This window comes from Triturus cristatus, chromosome 8 (assembly GCF_964204655.1).
Source record: "Triturus cristatus chromosome 8, aTriCri1.1, whole genome shotgun sequence".
NCBI classification, from domain to species: Eukaryota; Metazoa; Chordata; class Amphibia; order Caudata; family Salamandridae; genus Triturus; species Triturus cristatus.
The window spans coordinates 837,793,880-837,819,287 of record NC_140591.1 but is presented as its reverse complement, the minus strand read 5'-3'; the positions used below and the strand labels follow the sequence as shown (position 1 = coordinate 837,819,287).

At 47.8% G+C, this 25,408-nt stretch overlaps 1 protein-coding gene across 2 annotated transcripts in view; it reads left to right on the top strand.

Annotated features, from left to right (window-relative positions):
• The window catches only part of VEGFD (vascular endothelial growth factor D), a 391,659-nt gene that overhangs the window by 340,031 nt on the left and 26,220 nt on the right, over positions 1-25,408 (top strand). Inside the window, exon 6 of one of the 2 annotated variants that reach the window (XM_085622322.1) lies at positions 4,628-4,799. The exons of the other annotated variant lie outside the window; for it this stretch is intronic. Within the exon in view, the coding sequence (XP_085478448.1) occupies positions 4,628-4,799 (172 nt within the window). The remainder of the gene's footprint in view (positions 1-4,627; positions 4,800-25,408) is intronic. 2 annotated transcript variants of the gene reach the window in all.

Genomic DNA, 25,408 nt, shown 5'->3' with positions numbered 1-25,408 from the left:
CATGACATGGAAAAGGAAATAATGGTGTGCGCATCACCGGATGCGCAATGTTGAAACACCAATGGCACACAATTTCCGAAACAGAAAGGAAGTGGTGTGCGCATCACCTGAAGCACCGCTCATAAATTCCAACGTGGTCCCAAATGACCAATACCGAGCAGTGCAGCGTTGAAAAGGCCCAATCTAAGATGGCCGCTGACACGTCAGACGTATCCAGCCAGGAAAACACACAGAGGCACAGTGAAGAGCACCCAGGAAGCACAGAGAACCAGAATTGGAGAAAAGTGCAGGAGGAATCCAAACAGCAGGACACAGCGTGGCACAGCTTCGGGTGCACCACAGGAGGGAAACTGAAGGCGCCAGACCAACTCGTCGCCTCTGAAATGAAGACACCACCACGAAGGTAGGAACCAGGTTTATTTGGTCTAACGTCCTCCAGGTCCCGGCAGCAACTGAACTCCACGGGACATACATTCTAGAGTAGAACCCCCACAAACCCACACAAGCTCACACGAGCTCCAACTCCCACATTCCAACCAGATCCCAACAACAATGCTTACACATACAGACACATGATCACACATACACATGCCTTCTCTCACATAAAAACACTCTCAGCTGCAAGCGCGCACATAACATATATTTTTAAAAAACTTTATTTAACACAGCTGCCACCAAAGGTCCAGTTCAAGCTAAGTGTGCTTCAATTTTTATTACATTAATAGTTAATAATGGATTTTATTCACTATTAGTATAATGAACAAGCATTTGCAATGCAATAGGTCTCGCATTGATAAACTTTGAGCTATTGGCATTGCTTTGAGGGCACACAAATAGGTCTTTATTTCTTAGTAAACCTCGAAGAGATTTATGGTGTGACCAACTGTCTACAAAAGGGAAAACACCACTGAATACAAAGCAAACAAAGCTCAAAGTAAAAAAAAAAGGATGAAGTTGCTAATCATAAGTAAGAAAATCAAAGGAGTTCCTTCCCTTGCATGATGTATCCCTTCACCACAGCATTCAGAGAGTACTTCACTACAGCTCTATTGGTTGTCTAAACGAGTAACTTATGACAGGAAACCAATGCTCTAAAATAGTGTCTGCTTCTACCATTGTCACCAAAAGGAAGGACCGAGGCTAATGAAGGAACAAGGCTAATTAAGGACTGAGTCACCTGTTGAAACAAAACTTGGCTGGACGCAACAACAGAGGACACAGGAACTAAAATCGACACAGAAGGAAGGTGCAAATATTAGAGGTCATGAGAGGGAGAACTTTAGAACCAACCTTCATTCATACCTGAAAGCACAACACCTATTTGCGCAGGATGGTTCACGTAGGGTGAAAGTAATGCTTTCAAAGTAATGTCTTTTAACTAGAGAATAGGGCTTGTGATACCCTGGAACATCAAAAAAGTTCCTATCCATGGAGAGAATAAAGTGTTTATCCTGAGGTCCAAAGCATAATAGAGAGCAGCATCTAAGATTGCTCGAAAACATTCTACTTCCGAGAACTTCATTTTATGGGGAGTACAATGGTATATTCACTATAGCTGAGCAGCTTTCTTTAACGCTGAATAGAAGCTTCCATCTTGGATTGGGTCAAGACTTTGGATTGGGAAAAACATGCTGGATTGGGACCATGGACACTGGGCTTTTTTCCGGCAGTTCAACTTCTTCCTGTTGCAGCTGCCCTGCAGCAATTTTACTACTGCTGAAAAAAATCATGTATAGCTGTAACCTAACTATACAATAAATAGCTTCCATACTATGTAGTAGGCCCCTTCTCATGAATTAGGACATACAAACAAACATTGCAGGGGCTTCCAGATTGATTGTTTTGTTTATTGCATTTAAACATCAACCCTTGGTAAATGGAAGCATGAAAAGCAGAAAGTCATTTCAAGGGTGAAGCATCACGAATGAAGCACTGCTTGGATTTGTACCTGCTAGGGCTACTGACTCCCAGACCACAAACAAGGCCGGCATTCAGCAAATGTAAATCTGACCCCAGCTGTTAGTCAAGCCCTCGGTGATTAGAAGGCGTGTAGCTCATGGATGGAGAATATTCATGAGCTTGTATGGGGGGGGTCGGACACGCTTGAAAAGTGAGGACTATGGATAGGCATACCCATAAGAATGAGCTCCATCTAGGACAAATAGCTAAGATTGTCTGGCTGCACTGACAGCTTGAACTGAAGAACCAACCATCAGTACTGTAACTTGAAATTACTCTCATGTCTTCTCTAGCCAAAGAAAAAAGGTGGCACTGTATTTAAGGCACAAGGTTTAGAAACAAGCGCTGAAGTCGCAACTCACTCACCTAAGGTATATTTATAAAAGGTGTAAAGTTTGGCGAACGGCAGAGACCCAGTGGAAGAATGCAGGGACCACGGATGGAAAACAAACTTTCCAAAAGTGTGACGTATACGACCAACATAACCCCTCTGCGATGGAAGTACATTTTTACTGCTAACATGACCATATTACTGAGAAGAGATAGGTCCTCAGAAAGTAAAGTGATCCTAAAGGAGATAAGCATCATACATTCTCCCTATAGCACATGTAACCACAGACATATATACCGGTCCGCAAACCCAGGTAGAATGGGAAAGCCACGAGTACTACTTACGGTCAAAGGAAAATAATGGGTGGACAGCCTGCCTTCTTCTGAATTTGGGAGGTCTATGTATTTTCGGTAACAGTGAAAGATGATCTGTTCAAGAAGCTGCTAATGCGCAATTTGTTTTAAATGGAGACACGGCCATGCTCGTGGGGCATGTGTAGCATGAAGCCGATTGGCTGTTGATGGCACAGGATTCTTTAAGAGCTTTTGACTTAGCGAAGACCCAGACAGGCGATGTTAATACAATTTACTCTGCACAGTAACAATGCAAGAATAGCTTGGATGGGACTATAATCCGTCAGTTATTCACTTTTGAGCCAAGTTTACCTTCAATTCTAAAGATGTTACCTCAACACAGGCTCATCCCAATATTAAAATGCCAGGAACGCCGCAAATCACGGTAAAGCCTCTTCAGAGAGATGTGTGGAAAGTATGTCAAATTGACCCGTGCCGACAGATGGAGTTTCTCTCCATTCAATGCGTGTTACGATTGCACAACTACACCCCACCTGAGGTAAAGTGATAAAACGAGGCTCCGGGCCACTTATAGATTTCTTAACACTAATTTACTGCCTCTGTGCACGACATATCGATGTTTAAAAGTTTCCCAGTGCTGGAGTTGCCGCCTAATGAGTTGTGCCATTTAAAGATAAAATAAATGAAAGACAGCTAAAGACACGCTTATATTAAGTGCGAAGTAAAACCCCCACTGCGCATAACATGTAGGCATTCTCTGCAGAGGACGCGGGAGATCGAAAAGTCTGAAGTCGGCCACGGTTTAAAGCCATGAGCAGCATGGTAATTCAGTGAGCGCTGAAAGACGTCTTTATTGGGCTTAAGAACATGAGCTCAGGGTATTGCGTTGTATTTTCCCCAAACACAGCTTGAATGGCGGTCACGTCTTATGACGGATTACAAGAGTTCGAGTAATTGCTCTTGTAATTAAACCCGTGCTCCCGTGTAGCCGAATTTCAAAGCCCTTGCAAAACAAGACAGGAAGATCGGACACAATGTGCATGTGACGGACAAGAAGCGCACAAAACGTCAGCGGTTTGTTCATTTACTTGCTTCCCTGTGAAATGGATCCAAAAAATAACAAGACAAGCCCGGCGGAGCGTGGCGCGCGCGCTTGGCGGGGGCAGGGGAGCACATTCCAGGCGGGTGAGCGGACCCTTTGAAGTACCATGCCAAACGGATTGCATGGCGGCACGATGCACGTGATTGTGCGCGTGCTCGCCATGCAATCTGCTTTTGGGAGCACTTTTGTGAGCCCCTTACTAAAGTCTCGCTGAGCGATCGCTTACGCGATAGCCAGCGAGACCTAAAAATGAGTTGAAAATATGGAGTGCAGAGCCTCTCTACTGTTCTGGGCACTGATTTTGCCACCTCTGAGGCCAGGTGTCACAAAGGGTAAGCGAAGGGTCGCAGCTGCAATACCTGGCAACCCCTTAATGACGTCAATGGGTATATTCCTGTACAAGTAATCTCATTGCGCATGTAAATAGCACATATTTCCGATGTTTATACACTGTGGCACAGGCCACACACTATCCCACATTTCCATGACTCAGAACTGCGTACTTAATAAATGCCACACCTTGAGGTACCGGGCTATATCAGCTGTGCGATTACAACATGGGAATGCAATGAACCGGGAATGAGCCCCTTAGAGCTTTGAAGTTTTGACCACCACTTAGGTAAGGTGTGTCTGTGGCTATCAGGCTTATTGATCTAAATGAGCCCTCAAACTGAGGAAAAAGATAAAATTTGAGATTGTGTTACATGACAAAATCCACCAAACATGACATACTTTCTGAGAACTATTCTTGATCAGAATTGTGTGAAAGATAGTTTTGTTCTTCATGTTGTGTCTATGCCAACAGCCGCTGAATAATTGTGGTCCCGCTCTTATGGAACGTTGGAGGACAGTACAAGGGATCCGTATAACAAGACGCAAGATGTGAAGCACTTGATTAATGGGAGGTTTTGTACATTGCAGAGCTGCCTCTCTGTGGTCCACACATGGAGTTTGAGGATTCCTGTCAATGTGTCTGCAAGCGAACCTGTTCCAGACATCACGTTTTAAATCCACAGAACTGCACCTGCGAATGTAAGGAGAACCTTGAGAGCTGCTTCATCAAACAAAAAATATTTCACCCAGATACCTGCAGGTGAGTGTTCAAACCTACCTTGAGGGTCAGTCTCTTACCAAAAGATCTGTTTTAAAGGTGTTGCCCCATGCCTTTGGGGTCCCTCCATGGAAGTAGTTCATAAAAAATCATGCAATGACCAACTTTATAACTCCTTTTATGTCAAATTACACTCTTTAAGGGTTGCGTACAGGAGCAATGTTTATAAGATCTGTTTTAGGTATAAACAATATTTGCAGCAGCCTCTGTCAGATAAGGTCTGGTCCCGGGCGCTGCAAATGGTGAAGGATGTATCCAGTAATCCTAGGTTTCGCTACCTCTCCCTCAACATATCATGTTCCAGACACTGTCCCCTGAGTGCCATCGATGTAAATTACTAAACGCTGGGCTTTACAATATCGTGTGGGCTGTCCGGCGCTATTCCTGGTCTGGCAAACAGAAACTGTCATGGTGGCTGAACTTGTAGTGCCCAATCTTGTGCCCACACCTGAATCCTGCCTGCTGGGGATACGCCCCGGGCGAAAGGCGATAAACATCTTCACAGACAGGTGGGAATGGAGTGGAAGGTGCCTGCCCCCGATCTTCAGTGTTGGCTAACCACACTACTAACGTGGACATGAGCAGAGGCCAACACCCTCAAGATGCTTCGCATGAAGGGAGAGTAACGTACTGCTAGGGAATGTTGGGAGATCTCTCTGCTTAATGTTGAACCAAAAAACATGCACGGCCACCTTAAATCACATCAGCACACTCCCACATAGTATCACGCCTACATGATAAAGGATATGATGGTTGTCCCTGAAAGAAGTTCAGGGGACATGGAGGCCTGTAGGAACTAACCAGCACACACCCCACCCTGTCAATGTCACCATATGGCCTTATCCCCACCACTTTGCGCCACTGCAACCAACTCCTACACATGGGTCTCCCTTTCCAACACCGACTGACTACCTCTACCTCTCCTGCTCGAGCGATACCCCCGCTTGATGTGTCACATTGGGGAAAGCTTCTCCCTGGCCAACCTTCATCACAAGACACAATATACCCCTACCCTTGGCAGAGTGCAACGTTTTTCATGTTATAGTTGAATGTTTATGTGTTTGCTTATAATATTTTGCAAAGAGCAGCACGGCTATAACTGCAATGTCAGAACATACTGAGATGCTGTAAGTGACATGTTGTAATGTCTCACTGTACTTAAATCTACACTTGATGATACTGTTATTCCATGACTGAAAACTTAATAACTAAAACATTTAAAAAAAGTATAAACAATAATATACTGCTCTCCATTGTGCTAGCTGTATGTTACCATATGTCAGCCAAAATATTAACCTTCAGAAATATTCTATCCTCTATATTACCTGCCACTAAACTATCAAGGTAAGTATATATAGATAAGAATACATCTATGACAGTAAGTATATTTAGATACATTTCATTTTCTTACTACTTACCTTAACAATTGGTGATAATTGATACTGTGGGAGAGATATTTCTGTAGGTCAATATTTTCACCAAGACAGAGTAACCCCACTACAGTTACACATTTAATTAATTATTTATTTATGCAATGTTATATAGCACAGACATTACGCAAAGATGGCAGAGTGCCCTACAAGAAAAAAATAGATTGTTACCTTAGGACTAGCATTATATGGTTCTGTAAACTCCTTACTGTAAAACATGCCGTTATATAAGGTCAGTGACAACAAGTAAAGAGCGAGGATTAAATGGAACACGTCCTTTTCCCCAAAGTAATCAGTTTCAACAATAGAGATGGGCCCTCTCAAACTCAACTGCATCCAAAAGCAATCATATTAAAAAACCATTAGGTTTTTAAGAAGAACCCTGACCCCCACAACCTAGTTGGTGGCTGTTAGACCTGTCAGCCCTAGGGTGGTCTTCCCCTATTTTTTTTCCCTTTTTGCCTCGCTATAGACCGCCATTTTTGCTGGACATAGAACTCTGGGCGCCTTACCGCTGCTAATCAGCGCTGAGGTGCAGGTGCTCTCTCCTAACAACATGGTTGCCACAGGCCCCTGCTACTGCGGTGAGGCCACTGTCCTATCTGCGCACTAGTAGCTGGGGTAAGGCTGGGACTTAATGCTACTGTAACCTTGACCGTCCCGCCTTTTGTCACCATAGACAGCCACCACAGAGTCCCCATATTCTTCTGGAACCTTCCAACCCCCCCCCCCCAGGTTGCCGCCAGAACTTGCCGCCTTTTTGAAGGGTCACCTGACCTAGGGGTATAAAAGTAAAGGAGGGAACCTGATAAGTCAGTTGCACCACTGAACCTGGGAACACTCCGCTGGAGTGAAGGCTATTGAGCTAGGGGGATTACTACACTACTGGGGCTGACTGATCCTAGGACCTGCTGCCCCCAAGTTAGATGAGGTACCCTGCCTGCTGACCTTGGCCTGTGAGCGGGGAACCAGGAATATCAAATCCAGTGTGCCTGCCCAGGACTGCCATATTCCCTTCCCCTACCAGCGCTGTGACTGGGAAGCACTGTGTGCCTGGACACTGCAATACTGACCAAGGTAACTGATCTGGAGGCCGCTGCGGCGCTGTGGTCGTGTAGCGCCCTGGGGGTGAAGCGCTGTGCCTAGGGTATGCTGTGTGCCTGGGTTGCGCTGTGTGCCTGAGTCTGGGACTGCTACCCCGCGCTGTGTCCATGAGGCGCCGCTAGAAGAGAGCGCTGTGCCCAAGATCACCGCCGCGGCCCAGGCGCCACTAGAAGAGAGCGCTGTGCCCAAGATCACCGCCGAAGCCCAGGCGCCGCTAGAAGAGAGCGCTGTACCCAAGATCACCGCCGTGGCCCAGGTGCCGCTAGAAGAAGAGATGCTGCGCCCCAGGACGCTGCCTCGGGCCCCTGAAGTGAAGTGAGGCCCGCCACTGTTACTGCCGAGGCTGCGCTGGGATCGTCCACGAAGAGACGAACGTCGCCTGGCAACCGGGACGCAAGCCGCGTCATCGGCTGCCCCCCGGGAAGCCGCGGCCTGATTGGTTCTCGGACGGGGAGCCCTCCTGGAGATCCGGGGCTCAGCCTAGGCGCTCGCGAGAGAGGCTCTGAGGAGAGCGGGAGTCCCTGACTTCCCCAGACCGGGTCCCTGGAAGAAGGGAACCCGTGAATGAGGAGAGTTAATCCGCCTCCCCAGTCCAAGCTCCGAGTAAAGGAGGGAGCGGGCTGACTGGTGAGGAGGCGTCCAGCGCAGGCCAGGACTGGCGTTGCTTCGTGTCTAAATTCCCCCGCAGGGACTGACCCGGTGAGTCGAAGAGATCTGGGGCCTACGCCCGCACGGAGGACCCGTTCTGCGTGCAGCAGGGGCAACCCCAGGGGCTCCTGGGGCCTGAAATACCTGGTAAAAGACTCTCAGGCACGCGTAATAACTGTCTGGGAACTGCCCCCCTGCTGGAAGGTCCTCTTTGAATCGGTATTGAGCCTCTGCCTAAGAAATATTGCATGTATTGAATCTCTGCCTAAGACATACTTCATGTATTGAATCTCTGCCTAAGAAATATTGCATGTATTGAGCCTCTGCCTAAGAAATATTGCATGTATTGAATCTCTGCCTAAGACATGCTGCATGTATTGAATCTCTGCCTAAGGAATATTGCATGCATGGAATAGTCGCCTAAGAAATGTTACCTGTTCTGCATACCTGAATGAGCGTGGTTACCTGTATAGACTGGAGGTTACCAGAACCCGTTTATCCTGCATACTGTGAGAACCTTACGTTGCTAACCCTGCCAAGAAGTAGATAAAGATACTTGTTCTTATAAATGAAACTGGAATGGTGTCTACTTATTGTGTGTGCTTTACTGTGTCAGTGTGGGAGTGTGCTGCACAACTACTTCACACATAGCCTCGGGCGTGCCTACCTGCCTCGTGCCAAGCTACCGTGTCGGAGTCAGTGGTCCCTAGGACCTCGGTTGTAACTTTGGTGTTCAGCGGTGGGATGAGGACTTGTGCAGCACCCTAAAGTGACTCAGTGTGGGCCACAATCTGACACCTGATGTAATGCGAGCTCAAAATTCTCCCTGATTACCTGATTGTAAGTGCTCTTGTGTTAATCCTGTTACCTACGTCCTAGTGGTTTTCCCTGAAATTGTCCGCGGCCCTACTTAGCAAGATGGAATTCGAGCTGGCCAACATGAAAATGTACACGGTGGCGCAGCTTAGGGAGTTCTGCCAGGGGAAAGGGGTGTTCTTCAAGCGAGGCGCCAAGTGAGAGGAGCTTCAAAAAAACTTGAGAGCATGGGCATTGGCCCACCCGGAAGGGAGAGGGGACGAGGGGCAGGGAGAGCAGGACGCTCCAGGAGAGCTGGACCTACTGCACATAGATACTAGTGAGAATGTATTGCCAGGAAGGCGTTCCTAGGCAGGCAGTAGTGTCTCAGTAAGGAGTTTGAGGACAGGAGGGAGGAGAGACAACTTAAACTAGAGCTAGCCAGGTTAGAGAGGGAGCGTGAAGAGAAGAGGTTGGCTATGGAGGAAAGAAAACTTGTCCATGAGCTTAGCCTGAAGGAGCAGGAAATCTATGCCCTACAAATAGGAGCTAACAGCAACGCAAATGGTGGCAGCGTACCTCCTGAAGCTTTACAGGAGTCTAGGTTCTACATGCCCAAAGATGTGGTGGCCAGTTTTAATGTGGGGGACGACATAGACAAGTGGCTGGCGGCCTACGAGGTGTCTTTAACAGCTCATGGGGTCCCCGAGAGCTATTGGGGGGGTAGCCTGTACAGGTACATGCCTCCGGTGGGGAGGCACACAGTCTTGACGCTAGGCAAGGCAGAGCAGACCAACTATTCTGTTATGAGGGGAGTGTTACTAAAGAAGTTTGGTCTTACCCCTGAGTTTAGAAATAGCCACAAACTTCCCACACAGAACTGGGTAGATTTCGCCTGCAAAGCATTGGAGGGTTGAGTGCGGGGCAGCGAGGTGTCTAATTATGAAGAGCTGTACGATTTGTTCTTAAGAGAGCACCTTCTAGATAAATGTTTTCCAGAGCTGCGCCAACACCTGGTGGACCGCAAGATGACCGACCCGAGGGAGCTTGCGGAGGAGGCGGACACCTGGGTCAGTACCAGGGTGTCCAACAAGGGATCCGGGGGGGCCCCCCAGAAGGGTGGACAGGGTTTCCCCCAGAAGAGCGAGGGGGGAGATAAAAAGAAGGAGTTCTCCAAAGGCCCCCAAAACAGACTGCAAGGGAGAGAGTTTGGATCCCAGCCCCAATATGACTACCAGAAGCCTACTTGTCCTGACAAAGTTCAGCAGCCCAGAACTGTCCGGTGCTATGAGTGCGGGGAGGTTGGACACTACAAGGGGGATCCCCAGTGTCGTAAAAGGTCCCCAGCCCCTACTGGAGGTAAGAACTAGTGCAGCACTGCGGGAGGAGTTGTTCCTAGATAAGGGGGGTGAGTGGGCAGGCTTGACCCTAGTATCCCTGGGAGACAGGGAGATGGTCCCACAGATCCAGGTGCCCTCAAATACTGCCAAGTACAGTCAGAGGGTCCTTGTCAACAGGCAGGGGATGGAGGCTCTGAGGGACACAGGTGCCAGCATGACGATGGTAAGGAGACAGCTGGTGTCCCCAGAGCAAGTGATTCCTGATGTAGTCCACCCGGTTGTGATGGCTGACAATAGTGTGGGTCACTATTCCGTGGCCCAAGTTCCCTTTGAGTGGGGAGGGGTTTCCGTCCCTTTGAGAGTTGCAGTGAGCCCTGCCATGCCAGTCGATTGTTTGTTGAGCATACTGCCTGGAAGGAGGTAGAGTTCAAAGCACACGCAGAGATGCTGGGACTACCAGAATGGATCTGTGCGATCACACGGTCCATGCCTGCCCGACGAGGGAGTCAATCAGGGCTGGAGCCTGGGACAATGGCCCAGCCCACTGCTGATCAGGAAAACTCCTTGGAGAATGCACCCCGTGAGATGGATGGGGCACCCGCTGCGGTTGCACCTGAGTCCACGGAGGGTGACGTTGTTCCCGTGGGGGACTTGCCAACCCCTGCAGCGTGACAGGTGGAGGGAGGGCCTACCCAAGAGGAAATCTTTGGGGCACAGAAGGAGTGCCCCACCCTTGAGGGCATGCGGCGACAGGCCGAAGCCCAAGCCGCCGGAAATGCTAATGGAAATTACCACATTTACTGGGAGGATGGCCTCCTCTACAGTGAGCCCAAGGCTCCGGTGCATGGATCATCAAGGGCCTTAGTGGTCCCCCAATGCTATCGGGCCTTTTTGTTGGAAGTAGCGCATGAGATCCCCCTGGCGGGACACTTGGGCCAAGATAAAACTTTTGCTCACCTGGTCCCACACTTCTGTTGGCCCAGGATGAGGATTGACTCTGATGACTTTTGCAAGACTTGCGTGATCTGCCAAGCGAGTGGGAAGACAGGGACCAAGTTGAAGGTCCCCCTGGAACCACTACCGTTCGTTGGTACCCCTTTCGAGCCGGTGGGCATCGACATTGTCAGACCTATGGATCCGCCGACCTCTTCTGGACACCGGTTCATCCTAGTTCTGGTGGACCACGCCACCCGGTACCCGGCGGCCATCCCTCTGAGGACCATCACTGCACTTGCGGTGGCGCGGGCCCTAATGGGGATTTTTACCTGGGTGGGTTTCCCCAAGGTCGTGGTGTCAGACAGGGGCACCAACTTTATATCCGCCTATATGCAGGCCATGTGGAAGGAGTGTGGGATGACATAAGTTCTCCACCCCTTACCACCCCAAGACTAACGGACTTGTAGAGCATTTCAACAAGACCCTAAAAGGAATGATCAGGAGTCTGCTTGAGGACCTGAGGAAGAAGTGGGACGTCCTTTTGCCCTGCCTGCTGTTTTCTTACCGAGAGGTGCCGTAGAAGGGGGTGGGCTTCAGCCTCTTTGAGCTACTGTACGGGCACCCAATCAGGGGACCTCTCAGATTGGTGAAGGAGGGGTGGGAGAAGACTCCTAGGAGGCTTCCCCAAGATGTCGTGAGCTACATGTTGGCGTTCCACAGCCAGATGGCTAAGCTGTGGAAAGAGGCGTCTGACAATTTGGAGGCCAGCCAGGAGGTCATGAAAGAGTGGTACGACTGGAATGCCCATCCTGTGGAGTTGGATACGGGACAGAAGGTGTGGGTCATGGAGCCCGGAGAGCTTAGCACCCTCCAGGACCGGTGGACTGGCCCGTACGAGATACTGGAGAAGAAGGGCCAGACCACGTACATGGTGGATCTTAAGACCACAAGGCAACCCCACCAAGTGTTGTATGTCAGCCGCCCCAAGCCACACCATGAGAGATCTGAGCTTACCCTCCTGACGGTGACTGATGGGAGCGAGGGGGAGGAGAGCCAGCCTCTTCCGGACCATCTGGCATCCCAAGAGAAGGATGGATTGGTGGAGGGAGTGGTTCTCTCCCCGGCCTTGACCCCCGAGCAACAGAGGGACTGCCGCCAGGTATTGGAGCAGTACTCTTCTTTGTTCTCCCTCACGCCTGGAATTACCCACCTGTGTACCCATGATGTGGACACTGGGTACAGCACCCCTGTCAAGACCAAGTCTTACAGGCTGTCGGATAAGGTGAAGGCCAGCATTCAGAGTGAGGTCGCTAAGATGTTGGAGTTGGGAGCGATCGAACCTTCAAGTAGCCCCTGGGCCAGTCCAGCGGTTTTGGATCCTAAAGCGGCCCCACTGGGCGCCACACCTGAACTTCAGTTCTGTGTAGATTACCGAGGACTAAATTCTGTGACCAAGACGGATGCTCATCCCATCCCTAGGGCGGATGAGCTCATTGATCGGCTGGGCGCTGCACGATACTTAAGTACCTTTGACCTCACGTCAGGATACTGGCAGATCACCCTGACGGACGGAGCGAAGGAGAAGACTGCGTTCTCCACCCCAGAGTGCCACTTCCAATTTAGAGTGATGCCCTTTGGATTGAAAAACGCTCCTGCCACCTTTCAGCGGTTCGTAAACCAGCTGCTCTTTGGCCTAGAGACCTTCTCTGCTGCCTACCTGGATGACATCGCCGTCTTCAGCAGCAGCTGGGAGGACCATCTGGAGCATCTCCAGGAGGTGCTTCAGGCCCTGCAGCGGACCGGCCTGACCATCAAGGCCAGCAAATGCCAGATCGGACAGGGATATGTCATCTACCTGGGACACCTGGGGAGCGGGGGTAAGGTGCAGCCCCTCCAGGCCAAGATCGAGACCATCCTAGCCTGGGAGCCCCAAAAACTCAGACAGAGGTCAGGGCCTTCCTGGGCCTCACGGGTTACTACCGCCGGTTTGTCAAGGGCTATGGCACCATTGTGGCCCCCTTGACTGAACTAACGTCCAAGAAGCAACCAAGGAAAGTGATTTGGACCGAAGCTTGCCAGAAAGCATTTGATTCCCTTAAGCAAGCTGTGTGCACTGCTCCGGTGCTTAGGGCTCTGGACTTCAGTAAGGAATGTATTGTTCAAACGGACGCCTCCGAACATGGCATTGGGGCAGTACTCTCGCAACTCAACGAGGAGGGCCTAGACCAGACTGTGGCCTTCTTATCCAGGAGGCTACTCCCCCGGGAACAACGGTGGAGTACTATCAAGCGAGAAGCTTTTGCTGTGTTCTGGGCCTTAAAGAAGCTGAGGCCATATATCTTTTGCTCTCACTTCCTGATTCAGACCGACCACTGGCCCCTTCGGTGACTCATGCAAATGAGGGGCGAAAACCCTAAATTGTTGAGGTGGTCCATTTCCCTCCAGGGTATGGACTTCAGGGTGGAACACCGGCCCGGGGTAGACCACGCCAACGCTGACGGTCTCTCTAGGTTCTTCCGCCTTAGTGACGAGAACTCCCTAGAGGTTGGGTAGCTCTCCGCACTTTCGGCTGGGGGACACACGTGTTAGACCTGTCAGTCCTAGGGTGGTCTTCCCCTACATTTCTTTTCCCTCGCTATAGGCTGCCATTTTTGCTGGACATAGAAGTCTGGGCGCCTTACCGCTGCTAATCAGCGCTGAGGTGCAGGTGCTCTCTCCTAACAACATGGTTGCCACAGGCCCCTGCTACTGCGGTGGGGCCACTGTCCTATCTGCGCACTAGTAGCTGGGGTAAGGCTGGGACTTAATGCTACTGTAACCTTGACCGTCCCAGCTCTTGTCACCATAGACAGCCACCACAGAGTCCCCAGATTCTTCTGGAACCTTCCAACCCCCCCAGGTTGCAGCCAGAACTTGCTGCCTTTTTGAAGGGTCACCTGACCTAGGGGTATAAAAGTAAAGGAGGGAACCTGATAAGTCAGTTGCACCACTGAACCTGGGAACCCTCCACTGGAGTAAAGGCTGTTGAGCTAGGGGGATTACTACACTACTGGGGCTGACTGATCCTAGGACCTGCTGCCCCCAAGTTAGATGAGGTACCCTGCCTGCCTGCTGACCTTGCCCTGTGAGTGGGGAACCAGGGATACCAACTCCAGTGTGCCTGCGCAGGACTGCCATATTCCCTTCCCCTACCAGCGCTGTGACTGGGAAGCGCTGTGTGCCTGGACACTGCAATACTGACCAAGGTAACTGACCTGGAGGCCGCTGCGGTGCTGTGGCCGTGTAGTGCCCTGGGGGTGAAGCGCTGTGCCTGGGGTACGCTGTGTGCCTGACCCGCCTGAAATCCATCATCAGCGCTGTGCCTGGGTTGCGCTGTGTGCCTGAGTCTGGGACTGCTACCCCACGCTGTGTCCATGAGGTGCCGCTAGAAGAGAGCGCTGTACCCAAGATCACCACCGCGGCCTAGGTGCCGCTAGAAGAAGAGACGCTGCGCCCCAGGACGCTGCCGCGGCTCCTGAAGTGAAGTGAGGCCCGCCACGGTTACTGCAGAGGTCTCGCTGGGATCAGGCACGAAGAGACGAATGTCGCCTGGCAACCGGGACACCAGCCACGTCATTGAACGCGCCCCTGGGAAGCCGCAACCTGATTGGTTCTCGGACGGGGAGCCCTCCTGGAAATGTGGAGCTTGGCCACGGCGCTCGCGAGAGGGGCGCCGAGGAGAACGGGAGCCCCAGACTTCCGCAGACCGGGTCCCTGGAAGAAGGGAACCCGGTGAATGCGGAGAGTTAATCCACCTCCCCCAGTCCAAGCCCCGAGTAAAGGAGGGAGCGGGCTGACTGTGGAGGAGGTGTCCAGCACAGGCAGGGACTGACCCGGTGAGTTGAAGAGATCTTGGGCCTACACCCACGCGGAGGCCCCCTCCTGCGTGCAGCAGGGGCAACCCCAGGGGCTCCTGGGGCCTGAGATACCTGGTAAAAGACTCTCAGGCACGCGTAACTGTCTGGGACCGTCCCCCCTGCTGGAAGGTCCTCTTTGAATCGGTAGTGAGCCTCTGCCTAAGAAATATTGCATGTATTGAATCTCTCCCTGAGACATGTTGCATGTATTTAATCTCTGCCTAAGGAATAGTGCATGCATAGAATAGTCGCCTAAGAAATGTTACCTGTACTGCATACCTGAATGAGCGTGGTTACCTGTATAGACTGGAGGTTACCAGAACCCGTTTATCCTGCATACTGTGAGACCCTTACATTCCTAACCCTGACAAGAAGTAGATAAAGATACTTGTTCTTATAAATGAAACTGGAGTGGTGTCTCCTTATTGTGTGTGCTTTACTGTGTCAGTGTGGGAGTGTGCTCCACAACTACTTCACACATAGCCTCGGGCGTGCCTACCTGCCTCGCGCCAAGCTACCGTGTCAGAGTCAGTGGTCCCTAGGACCTCGGTTCTAATAGTGGCTCCAGGATCCCCCTCCTAACCAGGAGAAATTTTAATTAGCGGGGTCCTTGGGCAAGGGTAAAAACTAAATGAGGATGTCTGAGAGATACAATTGATCATATACATCCTTAGGTTGATCTACATGTTTCCGCCTATATCATATAGATTCCAAGGCTTTCTTCAGGACCAGCAGTGAAAGGCCATAAATATAGGGCCTCAGTGCAGTGAAAGTACACACTCTAATGTGTATCCTCTATTTCAGTGGTTCCCAAACTGGTGTCCGGGGACCCCTGGGGGTCCCCAAAGCCTCCTCAGGGGGTCCGCGACTACTTTGAAAATTGAATAATATTAACAGATTAATGTTATGTTATGTTATGTTAATAACTTTTATTAGGCGCACAGCTGCCCCAGCGAAGGGGCGTCCTGGCGCCTGACCAGGTACACAACACAACAGGTCAAAGCTGAGGAGAAGAGAAATCAATTAGCAGAGGCAAACAGGTGGGTTTTAATGGCGCGTCTAAAAAGAGTCAGACTATTTAGGGCGCGAATATGTAAAGGAAGGGAATTCCATAGATCAGCCGCCAGAACACGGAAAGAGCGTCCTCCCATCCTACTCAGCCTGAACCTAGGCTTAATCGCCAGATGGTAAGATTCAGACCTGAGGGACCGCGTGGGGACGTATGAAGAAATAAGGCCCGCCAAAGCAGGGGGAGAGGAAAGCTTCAGAATCTTAAATGTCAGACAGAGAGCCTTAAATTTGATTCTCTGTCTGACCGGAAGCCAGTGAAGGGAGGTCAGAACAGCAGAGACAGAACATCGTCTCGGAAGGCCAACAATGGCCCGTGCAGCAGCGTTCTGCACCCTCTGAAGCCTAGTAGCCTCAGCCTGGTTGACTCCAAGTAGCAAGGCACTCCCGTAGTCCAGCCGGGAAAGGATAGAGGCCTGAACCACCAGTTGCCGAGTGGGAGGGTCAAAGAATTTGAGGACTGGCCTCAGTCCTCGCAGAATACCAAAGCAGGTAGCTGCTGTCTTCTTTGTATGGCTGGTATAAGAAAGGTTAGAATCCAGCCAAACCCCCAGATTTTTAACTTCGGCCGCTGGGATGGGGGACACCCCCAGTTCGGAAGGCCACCACTGGTCTCCCCAGAGTTCCGCCTGTTTCCCTACAACCAGGACCTCGGTTTTCTTAGCATTGAGCTGTAGGCAGTTGCTACACATCCAGCTAGCCACAGCTATAAGTCCTGCACGGAACCTGGGCGCAGTCACCTCAGGGTCCCCACTGAGTGTCACCGCCAGCTGCGTGTCGTCGGCATACGATGTCATGGTAAGGCCACATTGCCTGACGACAGCAGCCAGCGGTTTCACATACAAGTTGAACAATGTGGGGCTTAAAGCAGAGCCCTGAGGGACTCCCAGTTCCAAAGAATGGAAAGAGGACTGGCCAGGTGGAATGGCTACTTTGAAAAACCGGTCCGAGAGGAAGGAGCGGAACCACTGAAGAGCCTTCCCCCAATACCCACTTCCTCCAAGCGCCGCATCAAAATGTCATGAGACACCGTGTCAAACGCGGCGCTCAGGTCTAACAGTAGGAGCGCCGCAGTCTGCCCCGCATCCAGCACTGACCGCAGATGCTCGGTCATAAAGAGCAAGGCAGTTTCAGTGCTGTGTTGAGCGCGGAATCCATTTTGACTCTCGTCAAGAATGTTATTACGAGAGAGGTGGGCAGACAGGATGGAATTCACGTGTGCCTCAGTGACCTTGGCGGTCCAAGGCAGGAGGGAGATGGGCCGGTAATTCTCCGGGAGCAAGGGGTCAGAGTTGGGTTTCTTCAGAATAGGGCTGACCACAGCTTGCTTCCAGGATGGCGGGACCACGCCCTCACTGAGGGAGAGATTAATCAAGTCCAAAATGGGCTCACGACAGAGAGGTGGGAGACGGGTAAGGAACTCCGGCTTCAGTGGGTCTAAGGGGGAGCCAGATTTAATTTTGAGGCTCAGAGTGTCAAATACCTCGTTAGACATGGCCGGCAGGATGGACAGAGTTTCGGACACCGAGACCTTCACATCACTAGGAGCATCCCCGGGAACAGATGGTATAAATCCTCGGTAGATTGTCTGCACCTTCTCCACGAAAAAGGATGCCAAACTTTCACAGTGAGAGTCCGTGCAGATTTCTTGCGAGGTGGCCCGTTTCCCCATCAGGTCTTTGAGTACCTTGAAGATTAACTTAGAAGGGTTAGGGCTGTTGGAAAACTCAGCTGCATAATAAGCGGCCCGGGTTTGACAGATAGCTCTGTGATAGGTCTTAAGCTGGGCAAAGTACAGCGATTTTAACGTGGGATCAAAGGATTTTCGCCAGGCCCTCTCAGCTTGCCGGCAGGTTCTCTTGTGCTCGGCAAGAGTCTCATTATACCAAGGGCTACGATTTTTAGCGTGACATTTAGCCCAGCGCAGAGGTATAAGAGAGTCGAGGGCAGTAAGGACCCAGTTGCAAAACTGTTCATATCCCTGTTCCACTTTCTGCAGTTTGCCTAGGGGTTGTGCCTCCAATATCCTGACAAACTCCTCCAACTTGAGTTTACGCCAATTGCGCTTTAGGATCTGTTTATCCACAGGTTTAAGTTGCGGGTTGTCTAGGGGACATGACACCTTAACCAGCAGATGGTCAGTCCAACCCACCACCATCGGGTCAGATGATCTAGCCCGAACTAAGGTGGTAAAGAAGGGGTCAAGTATATGTCCTCCTATATGGGTGGGGGAGGTGACTAGTTGGTTAAGTTGCATCGCTTCCAGGTCCGCTAACAAGGAGCTGATGGATAGAGATGACGTCTGATCAAGATGTATATTTAAGTCACCTACTATGCTAAAGTTAGCACACCTAGGAGCCAGCGAGCTAACCACATCCGCAAGGGCGGCCTTGAAAGCAGGGTCGTTCCCAGGTGGACGATAGATAAGCACGCCACTGAAGGTAAATTGATGACTGACCTTTACCTTAAACGAGGCGCTTTCACACATTGGAAGATCCAAAGCCTTCCACTCAGCTGGGAAGCAGGATTTAGTCGCCATGGCTATACCACCTCCCCTAGTCGAGCGGTTCAGAGTAAACACCGTGTAGGTAGAGGGGAAAGCCAGATTTATAATGGCAGTGTCAGCGTCCTGTGACCAAGTTTCGGTAAGAAAAATGATGTCAGGAAGGTCCGTATCTATCATGTCCCATAGTGACTGATGGTGCTTGACCAAAGATCTAACATTCAAGCTCCATATATTGAGTTCCTGCTCGGTGCAATCCGTGTGAGTGCCACGGGCAGTCCCTTCAGCAGGGCGCACCCCAATGGGTGTGGCCAGGGAGAAACAGCCGCAAGAACAATCATAAGGTCCCGAGAGAGGAGGTACAGGGACATGGTTACACGCCAGAAGACTGTCTCTTATGGAAAAGAGATCAATAATAAAGTGTAGATATATAAAGAGGCTAAATGTACAGTTGAACATTTTAAAACATACTGTAAATGTGAAGGAATTTGAAACTGGAGGCTAAACATTAAGGGGCAGATTTACAAGGGCTTTATCTCCCACTCTTACAAAGCCAAAAAAGCGGAGATAAAACCAGCACCCTATTTACAAGAGGGTGCTAACATGCCTAATCGCATGTTAGCACCCTTTTTCCCAACGCCTCACTTTGCATCTCCAGTGAGATGCAAAGTGGGCGTTACTGGGCGTACCCAAGATGGACTACCTCGCAAATATCGCTGATGTTTACATCGCGATATTTACAAGGAAGCCCACATGATTTTAGCACACATTAGATTTTGGCGAAAACGGCCGTTTTCGCCAAAACCTAACATCTGCTAAAATCCTGACTTAGCCATCCCTAACATAGGGGGTGGATTATGTTGATACGACCCTGTGGGTCGTATCAGCAAGGTTATCGCCCTTTTGCAGGGAACATCGCTGAAAAACCAGCGATGTTCCCTGCAAAAGGGCGATAACCTCGCTATCTCTGGAATTTTTATCGCCCTAGAGTAACACGTTGTTAATAACGCGCTACCAGGGCGATAGGTTCCAGAGATAGCCTGCGATAATATAATTATCGCTAAGCACGGCCAGCAATAATTATCGCTGGCCGTTGTTAATATGCCCCTTCATTAGTATCCTCAGATTGATTTGCGGGAGCAGTGCAAGTGCATCAAACTGAATATAGTATGGATGATGAGCGGCCTCAATTGAATTTAGAAAAGCTCCAACCACTCTATTAAAATTACATTTTGATTTCTTCTTTATTCATATGTTTTCTAATTAAATAAAATGTGTTATTCGTGTATTTGTTTGATGAATGCTTTTTTGTATGTTTGTGTATTGTTTTGTGGTTCAAATCATCAACATTGCTTAGGCCGGGGTCCCCGACTTCCAGTAATGACTCGTGGGGATCCCTGGATTCGAATAATGTTTCAGTTGGGGTCTTCGGGTTCCAGTAATGATTAAGTGGGGGTCCCCAGAAGTCAAAAGTTTGGGAACCACTACTCTATTTCAAGGGTGAGCTAGTCACTTACGGGTTTTAACCAGTATGCTGTATATGTAAGAGAAAATGGTACAATAGTTACCATAGCATAAAAGTAATTGAATGCAGTATGTGGTATAGTACTCCCGCTTTGTGTCACCTACACCATAAAATATTCGTGCAAAAAGAAATTGTATTCCTGCATGGCACCCGTGTTAGAAAAAGTCGTCAAGGGTATCTGATAACTTGTGCCTATTGTGTTTTAACAATCAAAACTGTGCACAATGCACCACATTCATTAATTTCGATATAATTATTTCTCATTAAGCATACTAAGGTAAAGTATATGTGGTAAATCAATGTTTGTACCAGCAAAGGTAATTTACAGTGTATGGATCATGAGGTTCACAACTCTTTTGTGAGTCTTTCCCCTCCTTTAAATCTCATTATATGTGATTACTAAGTTATTTGTTAAAAGTTAAATAACTTCAGGCAGAGAATCACGTAAATAGTCCATAATGTGGGTGCTCCTCTAGAACAATGAATGTAATTGAAGATAAGGAAAAAAGTCTTACATAAACTGTAATAAACTTATTTTATATGGATCCAAGCGGGGGTGGTGCCTGTAGTCACACACTAGAGACATAAATGAAGAGTTTTATCCTTTAACGCAGGACTTCTTCAGGGCATTCATAAATCGCAATCGGCTGGGAGAAAGTGTACATGCGGTAGTGGCCTTGTAAACCTGATTTTTCCAAACAAAAGTAGCAATCTTACATCTCAGCTGTGTATCAGAACATCGATCCAAAGTATGGATCAAGTCATTAACCAATAGGTTTCCAATCTAAAAAGAAGTAGTGATAACGTCTGTAGATTAGCGTGATGTAGTTGTCACAGTAGTATAGAAAATCGACCACGGATGGGAGAAGGACGCCAGATATTGTGTCAGGCATGATAGCAATCACGAAGTATGGCATGTGCTGGTTCTACATGCACCAGCTCATTTTCTATACTACCGTGACTACTACATCAAGCTAATCGAAGCACTGACTAAATATCGAAGGTCACAATATCGACCTACAAAAATATCGCAGCAAAAATATCAAAGTCAAGAATATCGACATCCTATCTACATTATGGTAAGTACAAAATAAATATATATATATTGATGTCAAAAATATTGTTGTTAAAAATATCCTTATTTATTTAAGTTAAAAAAATAATGTCAAATAAAGTAAGAAATACATATAATTAAAAGAAACATAGTTAAAAATAATTCCACCCCCTCCGCATGGAACACCACCTAGTGGCCCACCGCCTTCAGCAACCCTCCCACGGACCACGCCCACAACTTCGGCATCATACTCAACTCCTCCCTTACCATGAACCGAGAAGTCAACGCCATATCTTTCATGTGCTTCAACACCCTCTGCATCCTCTGCAAAACCTTCAAATGGTAGCCCCCTAAATCCAGAAAGACCGTCATCGACGCACTCATAACCAGCAGACTGGACTATGGGAACACCTTCTATGCCGGAATCAACAGATCTCTACTCCTCAAACTCCAGACCATCTAGAACGCCGCAGCCAGACTCCTCGTCTGCATCCTATGACAAGACCACATTGCCCAGCACCTAAGAATTCCACTGGCTCCCCGTCGAAAGGAGTGACCTTCCAGCTGCTCACTCACGCCTACAAATCCATCTACAGCACCAGACTCCTTTACCTCAACAAAAGAATCTCATTCTACATACCCAAGAGAAACATCCACTCCGCCGACCTTGCCCTGGCTAGTTCAGCCACGCATTCGCAGAGCCAGAACGGGAGTAAGAGCCTTCTCCTACATCGCGGCCAAGACCTGGAACAAACTCCCCCTCAGCATCAGACGAACTCCAACAATGCAAGCATTAAGGAAGAGCTTAAAGACCTGGCTCTGCAGATGAGATGGAGCAGCTCAAATCCCCCTTCTCCCCAGTGCCTTGAGACCCTCGCATGTGGGTAGTGCACTTCACAAATCCCTGATTGATTGATTGATTGAATTTTAAGAAGTTAGTTTATTCTTAGGGGAATTTTCTAGGTATTGTTTAGGGTATATTTTGAATGTGATAAATGTATTTTGTTCATGGATGAGTAGGATATTGCACTGAAGTTTTTTTAGTAAGGCACTGATGTTTTAAAGTCAAATAGGACAGTAATGTTCTTCGTGTCTAAAGCATCTAATACCTTGGCTAAATAAAAATGCTGTTTGGTATTTTCTTAAGTTGGGTAATTAAACTCTTTCCAGATGTTTTGGCAGTCTTAGTTTATTTAAATTTATCCTTGGACATTTACCCCGCCATAAAATGTGTTAATGGCTATATTTAGCTTAGATAGAAAGTCATCAGAGAGAGATAATGGTAAACGCTTGAGTATGGAAGTTACCACCATCTTGATGGTTTCTCTTCTTCCCTACCATGATAAAAGTTTTGGTTTGGAGACCAACCATCTAATAGATCAGAGATTGTCTTTAATGTATTTGATTCATTGTGTTTTTGATAGTATCCAAAATGCCTTCTGTGAATTTGATTTTCAAATATGTTATAGCTTTGGTCTGCTAACAGAGGCCAGAGTTACCCTTCATTTAATAACTAATTAAGCAATTTGACTCTGATTTATCTCTATTTAGTGATTATGCAGAGATAAGGGTACATGAGTCAAAAGTTTTCATGAATGCTTTATTGAACGGAGCAACTTTATCCATGTTGATCAGGACATTATCTGCATATGCTGCAAACTTAACTGCAACATCCCTAAAGGTGACATCCGATATTGTTCCATTTATCTTGGTATTGTTCAATCGAGGTTGTAAGGCTGGGAGAACAGTTAATGATAAGGGGCATCCTTGTCTCGTGCCCTGGTGTAGCTGGAAGTAATTCATCATAATACCTCCTGTTCTAACTCTAACTGTGGGTTGGGCATAGAGAGACATCACCATAATGATGAAGTTATCAGCAAACTGAAATTTTCCAAGAATCTCTACAAGGTATGGTAATGCAATTTTATCAAAATGCCTTCTCCACATCTAATGTAATTGCTTCTGTAGAGGAAGGAGTAAGGTGAACCTTGTCTATTACATAGCATAAGAGTGTAGGGCTGTCACAGGAATGGCAGTTTTTCAGAAAAACCACTTGTGAGGAACTTATCAGTCTTTGGAATATATCTTATATTCTGTTTGAGAGAATGTTTGCATAGATTTTAGAGTCAGTATTTATTAAAGATATTGTTCTGTAATTCTTTGCTAATAATAGGTCCTTACCCTCTTTAGGCATAACTGCAATTATTGCTTCAGCGAGTGTGCCACTAACCGTCCCTGATGATCCAAAATGGTGAAATAATTATTGTAAGGGTTTGGCAATAGTCGATTAAGAGGATTTAAAAAATTGGGCCAAAAACCCTTCCAAAAAAGGAGGGTTTGCCATTTTTTAACTATTTCATTATCTTAGATATTTTATCTAATGTGATTGGTGTATTTATTTTGGATCTCTCTTCTTCAGAGAGCATTGGGAAATTAAGTTTAAAGAGGTAATGTTCACAATAATTAATTTTAATTTTTCAACAGGGAGAGTATAGATCCTTATAAAAATACTTGACTATATTTGCTATTTTGTTATGGTTAGTGTGGGCGATGCTATGTTTATCTTTTAGAGCTGAATGTCATGTTTATTTTGTTTGAATGTTAGATACGAGGCTAACAATTTCCCAGTCTGGTTTGCTTTGCCTAGTTTCAAGCCATTTAGTTTTTTGTACATCCTCTCTAGAGGTTAGGATATTCTTGCATTCGTATTTCTTGTTTGAGATTATAGCCAATAGCAAGTTATCTCTCAAATTAATGTGGAGAGTTTACATCTCTTTGATTTCAGTATGTAGTTTTTTTTAAGAGTGGCATTGGTACTTTTAGTTGCTTTGGGTCTGATATTAATGGGTACACCTCTAATAGTGCATTTGAGAACTTCCCATCTCATTAACAATGAGTGTTGGGGATGTTGGGATTAGAGTTTTCTTTAGAGTAGTTCTCAATGGTCATATGAATTGTTTTAAGGTTTTCTGGATCAGATAAAATTTCATCATTTAGCCTCCACACAGCTATGGCCAGCCCATATGGGTGGAGTGGCTGTGCCTGCACCTTTACCCTGACAAGCAGAGTGTCTGTCAGGCTGAACAAAGGTCAGCCTGACATACACTCTTCTTGTTCAGGTAAGGTAGCCAGGAGCTAGACATGTGCACAATGCACAAGCTTCTGGTTGCCTGAGCTGAATGTTGCCAGGTTGAGGATTTCACTGCCCTGTGGGTGTGACCTCCTCAGCCTAGCAGAAGCACCTCAAGGCCCTTCCCTTCTTGATGAGAGGGAGGGTCACTGATTGCCTCGGACCTAGGTGGATCAGTTTTAAGCCCTAAATTGCATAGGGCCGAGTGTCAATCAATGACACCCTATTACAGATTGGGGTACGGTCAGCCCCATCCCACTCTGTGATGAGTGAGGGACTGCTGCCTTCCCAACCCTCCTGGGACCTCCAAGGTTCTCTCACTGAGAGCAGCAGTGATGGTAAGTTTGATGTTTTTTTATGTTTTGCGAATGCATTGCTATATGTATGAATGTATTTATGTGTATTTGTGAGTAAGTGTTGTGAGTGTGTGTGTGTGTGTATGTGTGTGCGCACGCATGTGTGAATGTGTGGGTGTGAATGAGTATATGTGCCTGTGGCACTCAACAGCCTCCATAATTTATTATCTGGTTTTGATAGTATGCCTGATAGGGATAAGGTAACACATGAGTGATCACAAATGATCCTGGATTCATTTAAGTTTGTTCGATATTGTGTGTGACTTTCCCAGAGATTAGAATGCAGTCGATCCTTAAATATGAATTAGTCGGAGTTTCGCAAATTAAGGCTCTGACTTAGCTCTACAAGGTTTGTTTTCACAACCAGGGGAGTCACGCATCAACTTAGTTCAATGCATTAGCGATTAAATGTGAAAAAACAGGTTGCTGTAGCCTCACACAACCCCACTCAATAAATACATGATGTAGTGTCTGTGCTTTGTAGGTTATTAGCAGTCCCTAAACAGAGATTCAGCAATGCAGTGGTAATTTGAAAATCCAATTTGTTCTTTATAATATCACACACAAGAACTGCACTAAGAAAATACACTTTATGCTTAAAAGTTATTGTTTTAACAGGCCCATCTTTTTGCTTAGCACATTAAAAATAACCACACAGAATATTAATAAAACAGTGCCAATGCATGTTGCGAGCAACAAAAACCATATGAACATTTTCTACCATAGTAAAAATATAATCTAGCAACCTAACACCCTAAAACCTACTGCTATGAGGGCGCTAGGTGGCGCCAGCCAAGATGGCCGCT